Below are 18,559 nucleotides of genomic sequence, written 5' to 3'. Positions count from 1 at the left end.
CTCTGCCCACCGGGGTCCCGCCACCGCCCAGCTCCGTGCCCCGTCCCCCTCCGGCCTACCCCGCCCGGTCGGGGGGCGGTGGCGGCGGGGGAGCCGTCCGGGCCGCACGTTTCCAGCCGCATTACGTGAACAAATAGCGGGGGCGCAGCCAGCGGGGCTTGTGTAACTTTGCGAGCGTGCCAGCGAGTTTAAAGTCCCTGCTCTCCTCCTCCTCCTCCTCCTTCCCTCGCTGCAGACGCCCGCGCGGGCCGGAGGACGGTGAGAGGCTGGTTGTTTGCTCCGGCTCCCATTCGCACCCCCTCGCCTATAAATACCGCGGAGGAGAGGAGCCGCTCCCGCCGCCTCCCCCGGGCCGGGCTCCCTCCCGACGGCCCGACCTGCCCCATGGCACCGCCCGGCTGCCGCCGCTGCTGAGCGACCGGGTGCCCCCCGCCTTTCGTCCTCATCCTCATCCTCATCCTCATCCTCCTCCTCGGCTCCCGGCCCTCCCCCGGCACCGGGGCGCTCATCGCCCCCCTCTCGCCCCTCGTTCTCAGCCGCCTGCCTCCGCTGCGAGCGCCGAGAAGATGCATTTCGCCCGGCCGGGGCTCCTGCTCGCCCAGCTCCACGCGTGCATCTACTGGAGCTGCCTCCGGCCCGCCGGCTGCCAGCAGCAGCAGCAGCACCAGCAGCAGCAGCCGCCGCCGCCGCGCCGCCCCGCCGCCGCCCCGCCGCCCCCCGCCGCCTGGAGGCAGCGTATCCAGTGGGAGAACAACGGGCAGGTGTACAGCCTGCTCAGCCTCGGCTCCCAGTACCAGCCCCCGCGGCGCCGGCAGGCGGCCGAGCCGGCGGGCAGCCCCATCCTGCTGCTCCGCAACAACGCCACGCTGCCGCGGGGCGCCGCCGACCGCCCGCCGGCCGCCGCGCACCCGGAGCCCGACGGTGGCACCCGCGGCTCCGGCGCTCGCCACTGGTTCCAGGCCGGCTACCAGCCGCCCTCCGCCGGCGCCCGCCGCCCCGGCCCCGGGGCCGCCACCCCCGGCGGGGCCCGGAGCCCCTCGGCGGGGCCGTCGCGGCCCAGCGCCCCCAGCAGCCCCGCCGGAGGGCCCGGGGCCGGCGGTCTGCTCCCCCCCGGCAGCCCCCGAGGCGGCAGGGAGGATGTGATGGTGGGCGACGACCCGTACAACCCGTACAAGTACACGGACGATAACCCCTACTACAACTACTACGACACCTACGAGAGGCCCCGCCAGGGCAGCAGGTACAGGCCCGGCTACGGCACCGGCTACTTCCAGTACGGTAAGAGCCCCCCGCCTCCCCCCTCCCTCTGTCCTTCTCATTTTTCCCCCTCTTCCCCCTCCTTCTGTCCCTTTTCCCCCTCTTTTTATGAGGAAGGGACTGTACACATGGGAGAGAGCGTAACGGGGGGCAGGCGACGTCTCCTTGAGGATGGGGATGGGAGCCAAGTGTGTGCAGACATGTCCTGGGTTGATCTTGCTGTTCTGTGGTTGGTTTGATGAACTGCAGGTCTCCCTGACTTAGTCCCGGATCCCTATTACATCCAGGCGTCCACGTACGTCCAGAGGATGTCCATGTATAACTTGAGATGTGCTGCCGAGGAGAACTGCCTGGCAAGGTAGGCTGTCTGGTTCGTGCTCTGGGTTTTGCTGCAGGGCTCCTGCAGCCGCCACGGGACAGCCTGCGGACTGGTGGGGAGTGGGAGGCGGGAGGCCGGAGGGCCTGGGGACACGCAGACCCCTCCACAGCTCTCTTTCTGAGCCTGTGGCAGATGGCAGGGTTGTGCATGTCACAAAACAGCACGGCCCTATTAGAGGGAGAAGGCAAAGACACTTCGAAGAAACTCCAGTGTTTTTTTTTTTATTTTAAAGTGATGCTGAGCGTTTCTATTACCAGGCTCATTTGAACATAGCTGAGTTGCAAAATGGAGGCACCAAAAAATCCACTTGGACCTGGTGATTTTCATCAGCCTCTTCTAATCCTGCCAAATCGTATTCTACTCCACTTGTAAAAACCTATTCCTAGCCAGCACGAGTTACTATTAAAATTAAAACATGCCAATCATTTCTGGGCACATGTATTGTTACACATCTTGTAGTGCATCTTAAAAACTAAAATCTCTCTAAAAAGTGTTTCCAAGCCTTTTAACAGTCTGAAATAGCAGCTTTGCTGACCAAGTTAGGTCCTGTACACTTGGCAATGAGGGACTTTTCCTGTTTTGTTTGGAACAAAATCACCGTGGCTGGTTTTAACCATTTTAACTGGTTTGATACCTTATCATGCAAGACACATTTATTTATTTACCAGCATCATTAATTGATGTCAGACTATTTCTGTGGTCATGCTCTTTCTTCACTTGCTGAAAAAAGAAAACATGGCATAAGAACTGGTATTTTTTGTGCTCACCTTACAATGAAGACTATTTGAAATGGTCTTGCTGACTAGCAACTGATTAAAACATTCAATATGTAAAAAACTGTAGATTACGGCTGTGTAAAATAGGATAAGCCTGGGGCATGTGCTCAATAATATTTTTACAACACAAACAAACATCTGTTACGTGATCTTATATTCACAGTGAATTATTTTGGTTAACAGCAGTTACTGAGATTGTACTTTTGGTACCAGAGTAATTTTACAGCTAAGCAGTGATCTGCTTAACAGCCAGAGCCAGAGAGTCAGTGATCCAACTCCTCTTTGTGAGATTAGAAGCAGGTCTGAATCTTACTCAGTTCTTCCTTTGATACCGGGCCCTTCTGAACACGCCATGTGGATTTCATGTGCATCTCTATTGCATGAGCTTTAAGAAGGCTTAAAAGATCAATAATATTAAGTCACTTCTGAAACAATATAAAGTATTTTTAAAGTGTTTTTTTTTTTTTTTGCATATACTTATGGCTCTTCTTTTTGCACTATTACAGTTCAGCTTATCGAGCAGATGTTAGAGACTATGATAATCGAGTGCTCCTGAGGTTCCCCCAAAGAGTGAAAAATCAAGGCACATCGGATTTTCTACCAAGCAGACCCCGTTATTCATGGGAGTGGCACAGCTGTCACCAGTGAGTGAAGTGCTCAGTATGGTACCTGCTAATTATCTCTTTCGGTAACAAATTGTCAATTATAAGGCGACATTTTCTGAAACTGGAGTGGACTTGGGGGGAAGCTATGGGAAGCTTTAAAATTTTACTCTGTGATTCATTTTATGCTAGTAGTAATCACTTCTAGAGAGCCATGTGAAAACAAAATGGATATGAAAATTGGATATCTATAAGTATAAAACTCTTGCAGGTGTAAATTTGTTACACGCCTCAAATCAGTTTTTGACAGGGAAACTTCTCTAACTATATTCTGTTAAGGTTGCTGTCTAGTTACATTTAAGGTGAACCAGTAAATAAAAAAAAAAAAAAAAACCAAAACAAAACACTGTAACTGTGGAAATTCTAAAATGCACATTTACTAGGAAGTTCCCTATCATTGTAAACACTGACCCATACTTGTTGACCTGAACTTCTTGGGTTAGTTTGACAAGGAATGTTCAGATCAGTGTGGAAAAGACATGGTACTGAGTTGACTGATCTCCTTATCAATATTCATATCATAGCATGATATTGTAGCAGAGCAGTATTGCTCTAGCATGGCAAAACTGTTGGAAATGTGGCAAGGAAAATTCCCAACATTTTGGGAGCAGTTAACTGCAAACTTGTACGATTTCAGAAAATTCACATGCAGGCTTGCAGGCTTGTTCCTGTTTCTGCTGTTTCATAGCCAGATCAATTGTAAACTGCTAGAAAAGTTTACCATACTTCACCTTACTTATAGTTCTGAGTTACGGGTACATAAGTGATAATTTAGTATTATTTTATTAAAAATATTATATAATGTGGCCTTGACCTAAATGCCACTTGCATCAATGTAGTATTTCTCTCTAGTTTCAGAGGCTTTAAGCTTAACTGCTTGTAGTCAAACTTGGATGAAAAATCGGTTTCATTAAAACAAATTCTTTCAAAGAAGGACTGATACTATTAGGTTATAAATCTTGTAAGGATCAAAAAGCTAAAACCAAATCAAACCAAACAGAAGAAGCTTCCAGAAATGCTTTAGTTAACCACCCACTGTGAAAAAAATCCAACAAAAACAACAAAGCCCCCACCCTGGCGCTTACTAAGTTGATAAGTGGATGATGAAATGGATGGAGAGAAGTTGAAATCTTCATCGGTAGAAAAGCAGTTTCGTACTGTGCTACTGTAGCCCAGATATCATTATCCAGATGCAAAGTGTCTCTGATGTTAATACAGTTCTTGGACAGAACATACACTGCCAACAGAAAAAATCCATTTCTCGTGATCATTTCTATGGCAGTGAAACAAGTCCATTTGGAAATGGACTATAACTACTAATGCCTTTGGCTAGTCATCAGTGTTAGTCATCATCATCTGCGAACTGGTTTTAGTGTTCCTGACATGGATGCTTGCTAGACTTCTGTGCTTCTCTTCATTTTAACAGTATGTTTGAATTCTATTTAATTACCTTTTTCATACAGCTCTTGAGCTGAAAGTGTTCATAAGTAACAGCAGCCAAATGCTGCGCACAAAGTGCAGATAGGTAGTACAAGTTTAGGTTTCCACCTTTTAAGAAAAAGTGGGACTACTAGAACAGTAAGTGTTCAAGTCCATAGAGAGAGCTAGAACTCACGGTGTATGAAAGCAAGAAAAATACATCGCTGTGCCCAGAGTGAAAGCATATGCACTTTTGAAATAGAGACCACATTAACTGTAGACTACAAAAATGCTGACATCTCTGTTCAGTTTCCATTAGTTCTTAATGACCAAGCTAATGAGAACTGTACACCAAAGCTTCCTTCATGCAAATTTGTTTTCACTAATATTATGAATGTGATACAGATTTCCATGGATTGAGGACCATGGAAATGGGAAAGTAAATAGTTGCTTTTTGGGTAACAAGTAGGAAACTTCTCTGGAATTTATAGTATGTAAGGTAAGCATTCCTAGCCAAACTCTGCCCAGAGGCAAAGTTATAAGATGTACAACTTCAGTATGAACTATTTAATATTTGCTATTGTTATTCTGATAATAACAGCTCATTCTCAGTAAAATGGGAACTTCTGGAAAAACAGGGCTGTTGTAGAGTTTTTCCCCTATCAGTTGCTTAAGGAAGGTGGGGTTTTTGTAGTCATTGAAAATTGGAATAATGAAAAGAATACTTAACTGAGTGGCTTATAATAGGAAAGTACACTAACATATGAGTTCTGTGCAGTGAAGAAAATGTGGCCAGGTCTAACCTTGATAAGTGAATAGGAATATACTAAAATTATATTGACAAAATCTGATCCATCTTTAATAACATATCCATGGTCTAACAGACATTATCACAGCATGGATGAATTCAGTCACTATGACTTGTTGGATGCGAGCTCACACAGAAAAGTTGCTGAAGGACACAAAGCAAGTTTCTGTCTTGAAGATACCTCCTGTGATTACGGGTATTATAGACGATATGCATGTACAGCACACACGCAGGTAAGAGTCGGTTCAGAGACAACCAGAAAGAGTTGGTTCAGAGTTTCTCTTTCCTCTCTAATTTATTTTTGGATTGCGTGTCTTTTTCCTATCAGTACAGGCTAAATCTGATGTGCTAACTAGCTTGGAAATTCTCCATCACAGAGGTCAGAACAGCAACTTGAAATATTATAGTTTACCCAGTTGCTGTTAAATGCAGGTATCACTAAAATGCAGGGGCACTCATTAACTTACATCACTGGTAACTGACCTACGTTAAAGCACACCACAAATTCTTTCAATTTATAGATAGGACTGGTCTAGCAAGATAAAGAGAACTCAAGACTGAGTCAGTAAAGAGGTTGTTTCATGTGTTCATCCTTCAGGAACTGTGGGGTGATGCCCCTGGCTGTTCCCAGAGTTCATAGTATTTTCTTTCTTGCAGAGCATGAAGCTGCAAAGTGTGAATTTCCTTAATACCTGTACCTACTGGGTGGCAGTCCAGTCCAGAAAATTTACAGCAATGTTTTATGCGTATATAGAAGGCCATTAAAGCATCACAGCCATGTGAACACATGTATATTAGTCATATACAAGTGTAAAGCAAGGTATTAGGGCTTATTAAAGGAACAGCCAAAAAAAAAAAAAAAGAATGTACCATTCAGATATTATACCAGTTCATGATAGACCTCTACCTTGACTATTGTGTGGAGTGCTGGTCACTGCCTCTCAAAACTGTTACAGTAAACAAAGCAAGCAACCAACCCTAGGAGAACAAGGATGATCAGGAGTGTAGTACGGCTATAACACTAGGATTTCATAGGGTATTCCCTATGAATAGGGAAAGCCAGAAATAGTACCAAATCATGAGTGATCCTGGACTGGAAGAAATCCTTGATATCCCCTGTTTTTCACAGTACAAGAATTTAGGATATGCAAAAGAACTGTCAGGCAACATCTTTAAAACACTGAAGGGTGCTCTTTTTACTTAAGAATAAATTGTTCAACTCCTTGCCATAGGATGTTGCAAAGACCAAAAATAATCTATGAGTTCAAAAAAAAAATGTTAGGCCAAATAATAGAGGCTATTAAACACAATCTGATGGCATTCTGTGTCTCAGATATTGTTAAATGCCTGGTGGAAGGAATTTACCTGGCTAAGAGACGTTAGAAGTCCCATTTCTTTTGTTCTTTCTCCTCAATCTTCTGCTGCTGACCACTGTCAGAGACATGACACTGAGCTCAATGGACCTGTGGTTTATCTCAGTGTGGCCATACCATAAGCTTGTATCCCTTACTCTGCAGTTTTTAATCTAGGAAGTAGTTATTTTATCACAGAGAAATGACAGCCATGCTTCACTGGCTGACGTGTACACATCCGAATTTTAAATATAATGAATGATCTACACTACATCAAGGCTTTGAAGAGGTTTTATAAATGTCTTTTCTCCTTCTGTAGACGATGACATCTAACTAAGCAACATGCATATTTTACAGCTGGAGTATTTGTGTCACTAGAATCATGCCTATGTCAGCATTTCCACTGGAAGTCCATATTTCAGGGGTTTGTAATTGGACTGTAAAACTTTCCTCCAGCCTCAGACTTGGCACATATGTGAGAGAGTCTGAGCTGATCACCAGCTGGGTCAAGAGGGAATTCTTGTGGACTTGGATTTTGAGCTATCTGTGTGTTACTAGAATGTATTAGCTTTGCCTAAAGCAATCTACATCAGCCATGATGAAAAACACCAGATTTGAACCACTGATACATTCATATACGGAAATTCTTTTTAAAACTCCTAAACTGCAAAGAAACTTTCAGAAAAGATAGGTCTGGAAGAAAGACTACATTTTAAATTCTATCAGAATTCTTGTGTCTCTGTGTTTGCCTGAAGAGAAGCCCCACCGGGGCACTTCCCTGAAAAACTAAATGTGCAAACAGCCCTCGATTTTCCTTTTCCTGTTTAGAGGTGGCACTTACACAGAGCAAAAAGATGTGCTCTTCCTAAGGGTAGTGACAGGTTCCAACACAGGTGATTAAGTTCATACTCAATCACAGAGTCACAGAGTGGTTGAGGTTGGAAGGGACCTCTGGAGATCATGTAGTCCAACTCCCCAGCCGAGCAGGATCACCTAGAGCACTTTGCACAGGATGGCATCTAAATGGATTTTGAATATCTCCAGAGAAGGAGACTCCACAACCTCTCTGGGCAACCTGTCCCTGTGCTCTGTCACCCTCACAGTAAAGAAATGCCCTCTCATATTCATCTGGAACTTCCTGTGCTTCAGTTTGTGCCCATTGCCTATCGTTCTGTCACTCGGCACAACAGAAAAGAGACTGGCTCTGTCCCCTCAACACCCTCCCCTCAGATATTTGTACACACTGATAAGACCAATGAACCTCAGAATCTCAAAAATCTCAGAAGCTGTTTACTTGAGATTTGCAGATATTTAGGTCCAGTCTTTGGTCAAGTTTGATTTTATTCTTACCTTTAAAATATAGATTTTTAAATATTCAGCTGTAAGTTTTCATTTGAAACATGCTTTGCTGTTGGAAAATGTATTATTTTCTGTGAAGAAGTGTCTTTTGGCAGTGAATAATTCCGACTCATTTTTATTTGGGCAGGAGTGGTAGTTAGGGAAGAATAGGGAGGTAGTGTCAGAATTCTGTCTTGTAAAGGTTCCTTTCATGTTCCAAAGTCTTCCTGTCATGTAGCTCAGTGCCTTCTACTCAGGATCCCCTGCTGACTGACCGATCTTGCACTAAAGTAGTCACACAAAAAAGCACAGCTGAAGGAAAATGGAAACTAGACATGCCTAAACACCACTTCTCAGAGTACTTTTCAACATTAAGGTTTTCTAGATTATTTTAATTGACTTCAGACAACGGATAAAATACAGATATCTTACGGATGAACAACTATCAATAGTTATAGGTGTTCCTTATGCAATAGTAGTACAGCACTCTCTATAAAACTGACACGTTAGAATTACGTGTTCTAGTTCGGGTATTCAAATAAAATGCCAAGAAAAAATAAGCCTCATTCCCGGAGGTAATTTTTCATTTTCCTAGTGAAATGTTGTGATGGCTAAGTGTACTTCAGTCTCAGTGTTACTAATGTCTGGAATGTTAGTGTTCCTAAAAAAAAATTTGACACCTATCTAACTCTTATTTTCAAGGGATTGAGCCCTGGCTGTTACGACACTTATAATGCTGACATAGATTGCCAGTGGATTGATATCACAGATGTGAAACCTGGAAATTACATTCTGAAGGTAAGGGTTTTGGGAAAGGAGAGTTACTTTCTTTCTCTTTCTTTTTTTTGTTTTCCTTTTTGCTTTTTAAGAGAAGCAAATCATATGCATATGTCCTTTTGAATGTAAAGTTACCAACCCAACAACACTGCGCTTTCTCCCCTTAAGGTCAGTGTAAACCCCAGCTACTTGGTACCTGAATCCGATTACTCCAACAATATAGTACGCTGTGATATACGCTATACTGGCCACCATGCATATGCCTCTGGCTGTACAATTTCACCGTGAGTATATTTAACTGTTCTGCATTCACATTACTGAAGTTGACAATCAGATTTATGAAGTTTAGAGACTTATTTTATATTGAAAAAGTCCCAATTCTAATGATATAAATTTCTTTAGTATGTCACTTCACAGCTTTCAGAATCTAGTGTATTAATCTGAAATTTGGATGAAACTTTTCAAAGGTCATTTTTGTCAGGAAGGATGAGAATGGTTACTTTGGTCTTGATAACTACATATCTTTTGAATCCTGACCTGGGCTAATTAAATTATTTACACAATCTAGCACTTTTTTTTTTTAATTATTTAGGTTTGTAAAACAATCATAAGTGATAGTTTTGCTCTTGTCATCTTGTTATTGGGATATATAGCACTTCAAAATTGCTACTATTGCCTGGGCTCCGAGATGCTGCCTCTGGCTCAGGCCTTTATATTTGTACTAAAACCTTTCTATTCTCATTCAATACCCATTTATAGCATTTGAACAGAACTGTTGAGCAGCTAAATAGCTCTAAAAGCACTTTGCAAAATCCCACACATATATGTTACTTTGCTGCTGCGGACACAGCAGCTATCTTTCCTGAAACAACTCTTCCAGACACACAGTGTTGACAGTTTACCATTAGTTCTTCAAAAGTTTAAACAATGCTACAACTATGCTTGTCATTTTTTTCCTCTGAAAAGGCAAACTCACATTTAATTAATGTTCATATTTGTGGATCTACTGTAGCTTAGTAGCTGCGAAATATACACACAGAAAGCAGTCTTCTGTAACAGAGATAAGTGGTTCTCAGGATAATATGTTAACTACTCACACAAAACAGTAATAAAGTGGTTTGATTTTATGGCACAAAAAATGATGTGCCAACACTGTATAGAGATTCATGTGAGATTCCAGAGCAGTAAACAAAAAATGAAAAAAATGACCAGTATAGTCCACTGTAACAGCATTGATGAAACAAACATAATTAATTTAAAGTGAATATTGATAAGGTAGCCTGTAAAAGGTTCATTGCTTACTTTGTATTAGGAAGCTGCTGATTAAATGAGACTAAAACGAGAAACATTTTTTTACTCCAGCATGGAGATACGTTTATAATTGCACTTAAGTCATAAATGCAAGATGTTAAATAAATGGCTTCAGCATAATCCTCATAATCCTTTATTCTTACTGTACAGTGGCAAGACTTGTAGAAAGTGGTGAAAGAGAACAACATATGTCCTAGAGATCATGAGTGATTTATTTTTGACAGACCTTTGGAAGGAGCTTTTTAAAATATTTCTCTGTAACAACAGTGACTAGGTACTTCAGTGAACGCAGCTTCTACTCACTCACATTCAGAGGGAAGAGAAATTCATGCTTGATTAATTAGCTTAATGTTCTCCCCATCTTTGTAAATGCAAGGAAATAAATATATTCATGCCTGTTGGAATCTGACAAAATTTCTTCTACCCTTTTTGAGCTGCATCTTCAAGTTGATAAAAGGATATGTAGCAGATTTTTTGTATTTTTGTATTTTTGACCATGTGCTTACCACTGTTTCTTTTCTTTTAACAGGTACTGAGAAGGATGCAAGAAAATGGATGAGACAGAGCCAAATGTTTCGAACTGAAGTATCATTATATAAATTTCGATAGGATGTAAACACTATAGAAGCAAAACTACAGAACACACACATATATACCCACACACATCATGTGATTTTTGAAGCACATCGGCTGCTTCTCAACAAAATCTGTAACTGGATTTTAAGCATTTGAATTGGCATTACTTTTTTAACTATTGAAATGTGTGGAACTGGTGATTCATCCACAGATAAATTTTGAAATTCTAACTCATTAGTAAAATCATAAGCATTTTTTAACTCCTGCAAATTTGGAGTTCAGGTGATAAATAGCCTTCAGTCAGAATATTACTGTTGAACGTATTCTAAAAAGTAGCAAAACTTTATGTAAAATGAATTAAATAAAATGCAACAGAAAGTACTAATGTCAGCTATCTCAGAAAATACCAGAATGAAAAACAGCTTGAGAGTAATGCTGCAGTAACCATTAAAATAAAACTTGCTAGGACACATTGATACGAATGAGAAAAGTATGTTCAGTTTTCAAGGGATATTAACATATAGCGAAGAAATACATATCTATCTATCTATCTATCAGTTATACCCCTGCAAGAAAAGTTATGTTTACATTTTTAATACATTAGAAGTTTTACCGTTTTCTTAAGTCAAAAACAGATGGGGTTTTGAAAGAAACCTTTCATAGTAGAAATGAATTAAAGAACTTATCCACCTTTCTATGCTGTAGAGATTTTTCAAGGTGGGGCTTTTAAAAGACTTCTGCACACATAATGTGGATAAAAATGAATACCTGTCAAGAAGAGGGCTCTTAGAGGTGACAAAGAGTCCCTGGTGTAGTCATCTGTGAGAAACAACCAGCTTGAACAGGTTAACCATCAAAATAATACAGGCAGTTAACTCAGGTGGCACCATAAAAAGAAGTAGGTCAGAATCTCTAAAAAGGTATTTTTATCATGAAGAAGCTTACTGCCTGCTTCCCCCTGAAGTACTGTACTTGGCTTTTAAAATTTATATCTCAGTAGTCAAGCAATGAAGTTGAAAATACACTATATAGAGAGGGAGAGCAAAAGTCAATATATTAAATATCCTACCTTAGGCTGTTCAGGAACCAAATACAACATTGTTAAGGGGAAGAATTTCCAGCCCAAATTAAAGTTTTCACTGAACGTCTTACTGGTGCTGGGTACACTACCCCTCCTCCCATCCCCAAATTATTTTGCTTTTGCAGTGCACCCTGCTGTAAGCTACAGTAGCTGTGATTTTGTTTTTAAACTGTGAAATAACATATCACAAGGGGATGTCATGCTTTTTTTCAGATTTCAGATCATATAAAATGAAGAATCTACTTTTGAAACAAAGTAACCTAGAAGTATTGATTGGTATTGGTTGTGTTTAATCAGCAGTTCAAAACACCTAATGAGACATGAAAGCTCAGTATCTTGATTTCTTGAGTTTTTTAAGTACACGTGCTATTCAGTATAGTTAAAAAGGAAAAATCTGAGGAATATGGAGAGATTTTGTTACCAGTATTGAGAATACTTCAGGCAGTATTTGGAAATATTTTTTGAAATAGAACCCTATGAATTAAATTTGGAAGTTTTATCTCAATTATCATAATATCCTTTAAGGATCAGCTTGTTTTTTACTGCATATATTTATTTCAAGAGTATAAAGTATTTCCACCTTAATCATAACTAGGTTACAAACTTGTCCAACTAATGGATATACTGAAAAGAGAATCTAAGAACCAACAACCAAGTGATTACTACCCCAAATTTGAAGCGTGTCCTGAATAGAATTTAGACTGCAGGTCCCTTTTTGTTTGTTCAGAGATCCATTTTAGCAATCAGTCACCAGTATGGGCACCAAACAGGAGCAAAATTTGGAAACTAGATTTATTAGAAAGCCATTTATTACATGTGTCTGCAAAGTGAGGGCCTGATTAAAGCTCAGGCTTCTGAAATCTCAGCTCAAAGACTTTTTAAGATTAGGATTTAAGGGATGCAAGTGCATTCACCTTTCTAGAAACTTAGGTCAGAACTGGGGTGAAGGTCCTGATAGCAGCTTGGGCAATGGACACACAAGCTACTACTGTAATGGAAGCTAAGCTGTGGGCACAGACTGCTTCCTGGTAAGAGTTTGTGTGCTCTTACCTCATTGTGCCTGACACTGAATGTGGGACAAGAAACTAACTGGACACAGAGCAGCTGAGGAGTTTCTCCCTCAGCTTTCTAGGCAGTAACCTGCTCGCATGTCTATACCCAAACTACTTGCAGAACTCCACTGAAGTGAGCAAGTAGGCAGAGGAGGTTAAGCATCTGTGTAGGTGGAGCAAGTTGTAATACTGGACTTAAGACATTTCAATGGGAATGGCCTGGTTCGGAAAGGTGTTGAACGCCATAACTTTGAGTATTGGGGATATTGTGGCTACAGAGATGTAGCTCTTTTCCGTAGCAAAATATTTTTACTTGTTTTAAAGTGTGTGTTAAGGAACGTGACAGTAATATACGATAGCACAAACATTGCCTAAGATAACATGAACAGTCTATTCAGAAAAGCAAGAGATTTTAGGATTAAAAAAAATGAAGAAATATGACTTTAACTTACCCTATTTAACTATAGCTAATCACAATGCAGTAGAAGAGTTGATCATATAGCATGTGTAGAAGTATTTCTAAATAGGGGAGCGCCAACCAGAATTTTTAGTATCTTGGCTCTGCAGTTTTGTCCCAGAAATCTTAACTGACTGTTTTCATACTGGAATATATTTAAGAAATTACATGCATTTTTGTTGAAAAACATTTATAAAAAATGTTTTGATAAAACCTTATTTTATAAAGCAAATTATGTTTTGGAATCCTTTTTTACAAGACATTGGGCTTATTTCTGTCATCTTTGAAAGGGATCTACTGTTGGTCTCAGTGGGAGCAGTATCAAACAAATTTTGTGAGAAATCCAGTATAAAATTGCTGTCATGTAGTCTCAGATCTTTGAAAAGACAAAATGTTTAGTATGTGTGTGAAGCAATTGCCTCCCACATTTCAAGTCTTTAGGTAAAAACTGCATGTAAGGAACATACTATGTACCAGACTCATTACAGAAGGGGTTCGTTAAGTATTTTTTTTTAATCCTGAAATATATTTGGTATTTGCATATTTCTAGACAAAAGTAACAAAAATGACAGATTGGTCACCATCTGAACCAACATATTGTGTAGATAATGTTTTTGTGTTAGTAAAAGTCTACTCGTTTTTCTCTCTGCTCCAGTTTACTATGCAGTGTTGAATGGATACAAACACCAAAATGTACATTCTTTGTCATTTATGTGTTGTTTATATTGTACTCATTCAGACCAGCATGGTGAATTTCATAAATGAGACATCAAAAGGTGGTTTATCCTGTGTCTCACATTTATGCTGACATGGCATTTTCATTTTCTCCAAATCATAAAAGGTGCTGAAAGGTTTTAACTTGAATTAAAACCAAAAAGTATGTTATGGGGAGGTTTTTATTATGCAACTAATTGCTACAGATACAGTGAAATGCCACTTGTTTTTGCAACTTTTTTTTTTTAGGTTTTCATTATTTTCTACACTTTTCTTCCAAGAATCTTAATTTCAAAAAACTTTGCATCTTTATCTGAAGAGCTCTTATTTATAATATTCAGACACTAGCTTTGTTTCTTTATTGCACTTTCATATTCTTGTGTTACATGCCCGTATTATGGTTGCAAATTTATGTGAAAATGACTTGAATAAAGTTTTTCAAGCGTTCTATTTGTCTAAGTATTATGCTTAATGGAAGAGTTCATCATAGGCCACATCCAACTGTAATGTGTAAGCTTCAGCAAAAGTTGTGTGCATGTACATGTCGTACATGACATGAAAATGGGGAAGATCCTGTCGCTCTGACATGGTCTCAGAAAAAAATGTCATGCCCGGATAAAAAGAAATCAAAAGATGCAAGGGATGATAAATTACCTCTCACACTACACAAAAGCTTAACAAGTGAAGGCATAATAGGATAAGATACGGTTCATCCGGATACAGCCCATGATGTTAAAGATTTCCTTACCAAACAAGTTGTCTCTGAAGGAACAAGAGCTTAGAAACCACTTTTGGAATTTTTGCACCAAAAACTTTGCTCATATGGAAAGAATGTGTGAGCAGTCTGTCACAGATAGTCAATGTACTCTATACAATTGACTTAACACATTTAACACTGTTACTCCAAAAACATTTTATTTACATTTTCTGAATACAAACCAACATTCTGCTGCCTCTTCAATCTGTATGGTAAGCTGATTAAATAGCATGAATTATGAAACATCTTCGTTCCCTTTGCTGAGGGATTAATTCAGAACATGGTTAAGAACACTGAATTGTTCACTCTAGTAAGAGGTTTCCAAGCACTGAAATATCAGCCATGGTGCTCTTGACCCTGGGTAAATGGAGACAAAAATGATGTAGTGTATTTAAAAAAAAACATGAATGTAGAATTATTTCAGATTTAAACAATGTTGTGGTGGTGCTTCTAAAATTTATTTAACAATATTATTTCTATGCTATATAGTTTAGAGCTAAGAGCTTCTAACTAGGAATCTCTGCAAGTGCTATCCCTAGCTCTAGGGACTAGAGTCCAGAATTAGAGCTACTAGAACTAGGGACTAGTTCTATTTAGGGACAGAACTCCATGCGAGTACAGAAATGCAGTCAAAACAACTATACATCCGACTATTGTAGTAAGAATATTCAGATTTATTGAAAATATCATTTCCATCCACTATCATTCCTCTCTCAGTTTCACAGTAACTCACCTGCCTAGTATCACAAAATGATCTGTCACCAGCCTCCAACTAGAAAATAGCCCCAAACTTTCAGTTAAGAAATAATTGAATTTTAATTCTGGCCCTAATTCATCTATCTAACTTGTTCATATAAAACTGATGATAAATATTTATGCCTGTTTGGAAATCTTCAAACTTGTGCTATCAACACTACAGCTGTTTTTTTATTTTTTTTCCCCTCTTTTATTCCCTTTTAATGTATTTAAACTAACACTGAATCTTTTTAAAGACACTGAAATCTGAGATTGTTTTGTCAGAAGTTTGAAGTGAAAACATTGTGCACCTAAAAGCAGTCTAGGAGTATCTGACAAACCCAGACTGAGAACATTTCCCCGATGGTATGGTACTGAAGTGGAAAGCATGGTTCTCAAGGTTTCTTAATCTAATCATCACAGAATTAAATAACTTTCCATATCGCTATAAAAATAGATTTGTAATACTTACGAGAGATCTCTGTTGAAACAATGTTACAGATACAAGCAATGTTAACATCATGTATATACTGAAAATGTTATGTTGTCATAATGAAGAAAAAATGTTCTATCTTTTATCAACAAGCTCCAGGCATATTCATTGAGTTTATCAGTTCATAAAAATCACCCAGTTGCACATTATAAATATTATCAGGTTTTAACCATCACTGCTCATTTGTGCAGTGCTTAGCACATGAAGGCTGTGATCCAGGTGAGTCACTAAGTACCAGCAGCAATAATTTATTAAGATATGAAGCAATGCCAATAACCTAATCTCTCTTCTCTCATTCATGTTCAGCACATCTCTTTTTTTTCCACATCTTTTGATTTAGACTTTTTTTTTTTTTTTGAGTAGGAGCTCAAAGGTGTGTCAGAAGTGTTTCTGAAGAGGAAAAACAGAGATGTTTTGATAAACTAGGTTTCCTTCAAGAAGAACTCTATGGCCACAAATTACAACTGTAATTTGGTAAGAAACTTGCTCCCATGCCAAGATAAACTAATGCTCCTAGATCTCTCAGCACACGCAAACAAGCATTTTAGAACTTATGCTTCTTAAACATTTTTTTCAAGCTATTTGCACTCTAATTTTTTAGTCTTTAATGTAAGTCAACTATTAAAATATGGTTTTCATCTACTCAAAGAAAGATAAGCTGTCCATGAAAAATTGTATTATAACTGATGACAGCTAACAAAAGAAATTTTTCTTGCCTTTTACTGGAACCAGAGAAGTCACATGTCAAACATTTGTTTGGACTAGCATTCAGCTAGGATTATGTACTCATTTGTTTATTGTAAGCATTCAGGACTAGCATTTGCATCTGGAAAACTACAAGAGTTTGCTATGTGGCAGGTAAATGCAAGTCTTTTTCTACAAAAGCTGATCCTTCCCTACAAAAATACATTAAACAGGCTTTCATGTTTTCATGTTTTATTTTTCTGGCCTAAAGTTTCAAGTCATGCGATGCAGTACGTTAGAAACAGTAACAACAAAGAGCACTGCGAAATTGAAGGTTATCTGAGCTTCAAATTCAAAAGCAATGCAACTCAGGAAAACAATGCAGCTCAGAAGGCTACTGGTCTTCTCTGCTGTTAGGATGCATTGCTGGCTCATGGTCTGCTGGTGTCCACCAGAGACCCAGGTCCTTTCCTGCAAGCTGCATTCCAGGCCATCAGCATCCAGCACAGACTGGTGTATAGTGTTAGTGCTCCCCAGGGGCAGGGCTTTGCATTTGCCCTTCCTAAACTTCACGAGGTTTAAACTTTCCCTGTGTCCATTTCTCCAGCCTGTCCACATCCGTCTGCATGGCAGCACAACCACCTGGCTTTCATACCGCTCCTCCCAGTTCTGTATTTTCTGTAAATTTGTTGAGGGTGCGCTCTGTCCCATCATCCAGGTCATGAATGAAGCTGTTAAATACTACTGACGTCAGTACTGAACCCTGGGGACACCGCTAGTTACCTGTCTTCCAGTTGTACGGGCTTTCTCCTATCAAAGTCTTTGGAGCTCAGCAGTTCAGCCAGTTTTTGATTCATCTCGCTTTCCATTTATCTCGTCCATATTACCTCAGTTTATCTATAATGATATTATGGGAGGGTGCATCAAAAGCCTTATTAGACCAGAGATAAGCGACATCCACTCCTTTCCCCAACATCCACCCTCTCTATGATATGTAGCATTGAAAGGGTGAATAAGAATTCATTGTTCATTGTCCCTTCTAATACAGGAGTTGGGAACATTTAATAAACCCAGTCAGTCACAGCTTAAGACACAGAAAAAGAGATTGTTTTTTCATAGAGTAAAATACATAGGAAGGACTTCTACAATTTAAGAGATTAGAGGCTGCACAAGTTCACATGGATTTTACAAACTTGCAGAGGAGAAATTCATTAAGGATTATTAAACACAATAAATTACCATATCTTAGTAAGCCCCTGAGCTGTAAAACTGCAAGTTGGGTGAATCTTTGGATGATGTAGCACTGCCTGCTTTCTCCATCCCTATACTTAAAGCATCCCTTTTTTGATTACTGTTGTAGATGCTAGGCTAGATGGCCCTTTGGTCTGATACCAGGTTATTCTCACACATTAAAAAACGCCATAGGACTTGTACGGTACACTATCTCACACCCATAGCAGTCATTTATCAAGTTTCTGGATTAACTTGCTACAAGATTATGAAAGATAACTATATTTAAATAAACATTACTGTTAAAGATTAACTATAAATTCAGAACTTGTTTCAATTAAGCAGTAGGAAAAGACCCTGAAGAAAAATACTGTGAAGATTCTATCTCATATCCCAATCAAACGAACTCCAAAATTTAAAATGCCACTTAAAAGCCAAATGTTTCTTAGTCTGCCAAGACTAAGGCTTTCAGTTTTTCAGCATTCTATGAGAAATAACAAAATACGTTTGTCTAACACTACCTTTTTATATACATTCTATTTGCTTAAATATCAGCTGTATCAAATACAAAAGATGACTTCTAATTGTACAAGTGGAAGACAGACATAGTGAACCACCCAGATACAACCTCCAGGACAGGAATATTAAAGACACTTTTTTCATGTTTTCAGACCAGCAGTGTAATCAAGAAATGACAAAGA

General features: G+C 39.7%; 1 protein-coding gene across 2 annotated transcripts; it reads left to right on the top strand.

Annotated features, from left to right (window-relative positions):
• The first annotated feature begins 162 nt into the window (after positions 1-162).
• Positions 163-14,407, top strand: LOX (lysyl oxidase). 2 transcript variants are annotated; one of them, XM_066987630.1, is made up of 7 exons: positions 168-1,278; positions 1,507-1,615; positions 2,919-3,056; positions 5,378-5,534; positions 8,694-8,789; positions 8,937-9,052; positions 10,609-14,407. In XM_066987630.1, exons 1-7 carry the CDS (start codon positions 567-569, stop codon positions 10,613-10,615), a joined length of 1,335 nt encoding a protein of 444 aa, XP_066843731.1. In that variant the 5' UTR covers positions 168-566; the 3' UTR covers positions 10,616-14,407. The 2 variants fall into 2 exon arrangements, with proteins under 2 accessions (XP_066843732.1, XP_066843731.1); XM_066987631.1 differs by lacking the exon at positions 10,609-14,407 and having other exon boundaries at positions 163-1,278; positions 8,937-9,056.
• The last annotated feature ends 4,152 nt before the right edge of the window (positions 14,408-18,559 follow it).

Source organism: Anser cygnoides, chromosome Z (genome assembly GCF_040182565.1).
Source record: "Anser cygnoides isolate HZ-2024a breed goose chromosome Z, Taihu_goose_T2T_genome, whole genome shotgun sequence".
In the NCBI taxonomy this organism is placed as follows: domain Eukaryota; kingdom Metazoa; phylum Chordata; class Aves; order Anseriformes; family Anatidae; genus Anser; species Anser cygnoides.
Note: the sequence above shows the minus strand (reverse complement) of the source record. Positions and strands in the feature narration are given on the sequence as shown.

Coding starts and splice junctions, on each gene's coding strand:
- LOX (XM_066987630.1), top strand. CDS start 567: ATGCATTTCGCCCGGCCGGGGCTCCTGCTCGCCCAGCTCCACGCGTGC. Junction 1,279..1,506: donor CACCGGCTACTTCCAGTACG/GTAAGAGCCCCC, acceptor GATGAACTGCAG/GTCTCCCTGACTTAGTCCCG. Junction 8,790..8,936: donor CTGGAAATTACATTCTGAAG/GTAAGGGTTTTG, acceptor TCTCCCCTTAAG/GTCAGTGTAAACCCCAGCTA.